The sequence below is a fragment of the Fulmarus glacialis genome, unplaced genomic scaffold (genome assembly GCF_000690835.1).
Source record: "Fulmarus glacialis isolate BGI_N327 unplaced genomic scaffold, ASM69083v1 C14175513, whole genome shotgun sequence".
NCBI classification, from domain to species: Eukaryota; Metazoa; Chordata; class Aves; order Procellariiformes; family Procellariidae; genus Fulmarus; species Fulmarus glacialis.
Window position 1 is genome coordinate 1 of NW_009242755.1, and position 4,613 is coordinate 4,613.

Here is a 4,613-nt window from a genome sequence, read left to right on the forward strand (position 1 = left end):
GGCTCACGCTGCAAGCGGCCTGTCTTTCGTCTCCCTGCAGCTGCGGGAGTACAAGGTGGTCGGGCGATGCCTGCCCACGCCGAAATGCACGACCCCTCCTCTCTACCGCATGCGGATCTTCGCTCCGAACCATGTTGTCGCCAAGTCCCGGTTCTGGTACTTCGTTTCTCAGCTGAAGAAGATGAAGAAGTCTTCTGGAGAGATTGTGTACTGTGGCCAGGTGCGGGATTAAAAACCTACGAAAGTGGGAGATTTGTAAGGAATTCCAGATGGTATATGTGGAAGGAATTTATATGAAGCACTGTTGTTGGGGGCGACGTTGAAATTCATTTATCCTTCAGTTGCTGTGAAGCTGAGTGACAAATTCATTTTTTCAAAGTGGCAGTATATGTCCAGTAAACTAAAAAACTTACTTCCCATCACTTCCGAGTTATGAACCAATCCACTAGTCAGTGCTGCTGTCTGGTTCTTATGCTTGCTTCATTGCGGAATATGCCTTTTAAGAGTCATTTGGACATTCATAACCCTTCAAAAGTAGATATCTGTATGCTTACACTCTACCTTGATGCTTAAAGGACATTCTTTAGAGCTGAAATCTTGTGTGTATTTTTCTTTCCACGCTGAATCACTAAAACTCTTCACTCTGAATTACCAAGACTTGAATGTAGCTATGTAGGTGTGGGAAAAAGAGGAAACAGTTGTTTTTGACAAAACTTATCACAGTGGTTTCATTAGAGCTCTAAAATATTTATTCTTAAACTTGTAAAATGCTGATAATGTACTGTCTCTAAGAACTTTTGTGCTCTTGTGTAATTCCAGGTGTATGAGAAGTCCCCTCTGCGGGTAAAAAATTTTGGTATTTGGTTGCGCTATGATTCTCGTAGCGGAACTCACAACATGTACAGGGAGTACAGGGATTTGACCACGGCTGGTGCTGTCACTCAGTGCTGTAAGTACATAAAACTGTTCAAGGTATAAAATGGTAGGACCAGTATATAAGCACAAGATTAAATCTTAAAAGCGTAAAGCGTGCTGACTTGATCCGTGACAAGATAACTCAAACACTGGAAAAATAAAGTGGGAAGTTTCCAGAGAAGTCCATAGATGTTTATGTATGATGTATGTGGTAATTTATTCGTTACCACTCTTTATACAGTTTCTCTAGCTGAAAATATTCCCACTTCATCTCGGTGTGACTTTCTACAATTCTAGTAATAAGTTTTGCTATACAGACTGTTTCATGATCTTTTATGTGCTGTATATATTTCTTGCACTATATTTATTGTTTTAAAATAATTGAGTATATCTTTCCAAGTCTTGTGGAGAGGATATTTCAGATATCACGTGGAACATACTAGCATCTGTCCTTTGGAGAGCAAGTAAAAAAAAAAAATCACAGGGAGAAAAAAAAAATCTGTTGCTCCAAGATCTCATTGCCTTTTTTCGGGGAGAATTAAAGGTTGTCCTGATTTCAGTCTGTTATGTGAAGTACTTGAGAGATAGACCATTTGTATAGCTGATGCTGTTGATGTTTGAATCCAGAAGTGTTACAAACACTATAGAATGCACATAAAAACCCAAAGAATATTGTTCTTAATAATGATATTCTTGTCATGTGTGCAAATATTAAATGTATCTTGTCGCCTTTCAAAAGCTGAAGTGCTGTTGAAAGTGAAATTTAAGGTTCTACATTAACTTACAATAATTCCTGTTAATTAGCATACTGAAGGACTGCTTAAGAGACCTGAGAACTTAATTTGTCATGATAAAATGACTTTGATACCTTTATGTTAAAGAATACTTTTGACAGGTAAGTTTTTAATAGGTGTGTTGGATCTTCATGGGAAGCATTGTAAGCACAACAGTATTTCAACAGGCATATCTTGTGGAACTAGCTATGGACATCATTAATTGAAGGCAGTGATTTTCACTGCCGCAGAGAGGAAATTTTCAGGTAGCCCATGTACAGATGGCTTCCTGCTGTTCTGAAAGCCTAATTATGTGGGCTAAATATCAATTCACGTTTCTATCACATGTCAATTTTAAGAAAAGATAGCCTCAGATCCTACCTTTACTTGCACCTTGCTTTTGGAAGGGAAATTTTTCTGAAGTTTACATGTCTTTCCAGTAATCATATTTCTGGATTGATTCTGAATCACAGTTTTCTTGTGCAAAAAATGAAATAGTCCCACATAGATTACTTCTGTACGCGTGTACTGTCTTGAAATCAGACAAGAAGAATAAGATGGCATTTCTGTGGAGGAGTTCGGTTACGAGATCCAGGAAGAATTTGCTGCTGCGTGTTGGTTCTGTGATATTTCTGCCATCACTTCAGATACTAAAACCAGTGTGATTAAGTAGAGCTGATCAGAAATTTTAGAAGTTGTAGATGGTACTATGAACATTTCCTGAAAAGATGGTAGTAAGATTTTTGAACTGAAAATGTCTTAAGATTTGTTTTTAATGAGATCTCTTGTTACAGACCGTGATATGGGAGCCCGTCATCGTGCCCGTGCTCACTCTATTCAGATCATGAAAGTTGAGGAAATTGCTGCTAGCAAGTGCCGTAGACCAGCAGTCAAGCAGTTCCATGTAAGTGAAGTAATGTTGCGGTGGCTGGTGGGTCCCGGTCTAACATTGGGCTGGAAGGGGGGAGGTCTCTTGTCTGGTACAGGTTTGCTTTGCAGGCAAAAATAGGGAGGCAGCCAAACTTACACGCATAGGTTTACAATTATGTTGTATCATGATCAAGACTTTTAACTGAAAGAAAGTCAAACTAAACCAAATATGTATTATGTTGCAGAAAACTTGCCTTTAACAGGCATTTCTTTCAAAAAGAATTCAAAAATTAAGGCACCATTAAGCTCCTATGAATGTATCTAATCTGTGGATGCATTACTTCTCTATACACAAGTTAGCAGTTTAATATAGCTTAGCTATTTGTTGCACTATTTTCTGTGGTTCATCTAATATCTCAATTAACATAGAAACATTTTTCTTGCAGGATTCTAAAATCAAGTTCCCTCTGCCACACAGAGTTCTGCGTCGCCAGCACAAACCACGTTTCACCACTAAGAGACCAAATACTTTCTTTTAAATACGAAAACGTGTTATCAACTCTGTGTTGTAATAAAGGTCTTATTTGAACCTTTGACTCCCGGCTGTCTTCTGGAAACACTGTCCTGGATACTTACGAGTCCCCCTTCCTACTCTTTATTTTCTGTAGACTATTGGCAGCCTACTATTTACAGCTATGATTGCCTTGAAACACGTGCATGTTTCAGGTGCTGACTTAAATTACCAAAATATCCCATCAATAAACCAAAATTTTAATAACCAGCTTTCCGGGTCAGAGTAAGTCTATGGTCAAGCAGCTACATTCCTACATGTAGCTGAATCCTACATTCATTTTGTCCCTTAGACATGCTAAGTAAATAGAGTTGAATTCAGGAAGAAGGCAGCTTTTTGTGCATGCAGAACGCAAACTTGTTGGCTGTAAGAATAAAGACCTCATAAATTCAGTTCAGCTACTTTAAGCTTTAAGCATTTAAAGCCGAAACTTTAGTTCTAACCTGAACCTTTCCAAGGATGTTACGCACCATTCTGAATTAACTCATGTACATGCACAGAGGTGCCTGCACCTAGAAATGAAAAGTGATGAAGGGCTTGGAAGACTGATCTTTGATACTAGACCAAATGTTCTGATGAAAATTAATTTTTATATGCAAACCCAATCCTTAGGCTACCCTACTTACAATATAAGGCCACAATAAAAAAAATGTGTTGTAGACATTGTAGTTAGGGTTAGTTAAAAAGGCTGCTTCACACCTAAAGCCATTTTTTGTATCTGGTGCCTGTTTTAAATCACAGCGTGTTCTGAGTGTTTCCTGGACAAGAGGTAGGCAGCTAGTTTAATTGGTATATGGGTCTTGCCCAGAGTTAGAGAGCTGGTGCTGTGTTTTGTATAGATGTCAACTGAGAAACAAATGCAGGTGCGAGTAGAGTGCAGGGAAATACTGTCCAGAGAGGAATCTGGAAATGTTTTCATTGTGGGGTAGCTGAAGAGCTGCAACTCAACCGACTGTTGATTTCAGGTGAGAGCCTTGCTCACTGTAAGGGGGGGTGGCTGTTCCGACCAGCCAGTGCTGCCCCAGCAGCCCCCCTTCCATGGTCTCGTGCCCCTATGGCTCACTCAGCTTTGCACTCCTCATTGCCTCTGCGGTGAATCAGTTCAGGGAGCTCATCTGTCCCCAACATGATCCAAAAAAAAAAAAAGGATTAATTTGGGCAATTCACAGTCTCCCAGTCACAAGGGAGGGAAAACCATAAATAAAAAATGTCTGGGCAAGCTGGAGGGTGCCCCCACTGGGGCAATGCCAAAGACTGGGAGTAAGGTCACCTGCAAGACCTTGTGTTTTGGACCTTTTTAATTGAAAGAACAATTTAGCATGAAAATGGGCTTCAGACTTAAGTTTCATAAAAAACAAGGCGACAGGCTGGAGGAGAGCTGGTTACAGGAACCAGCACGGCCAACCTGAACACATCAACGTGCGTGGCGGCCCTGGCTGGCCCGTGGGCAGGTAGTTGCACGCAGCTGTGGTACCTGGCGTTTG

General features: G+C 40.3%; 1 protein-coding gene across 1 annotated transcript; it reads left to right on the forward strand.

Annotated features, from left to right (window-relative positions):
- The first annotated feature begins 18 nt into the window (after positions 1-18).
- On the forward strand, positions 19-3,152 carry RPL18A (ribosomal protein L18a). The gene is made up of 4 exons (XM_009586352.1): positions 19-220; positions 820-949; positions 2,483-2,592; positions 3,005-3,152. The coding sequence occupies exons 1-4, from the start codon at positions 110-112 to the stop codon at positions 3,095-3,097; spliced, it is 444 nt and encodes a 147-aa protein (XP_009584647.1). The 5' UTR covers positions 19-109; the 3' UTR covers positions 3,098-3,152.
- Positions 3,153-4,613: the final 1,461 nt, after the last annotated feature.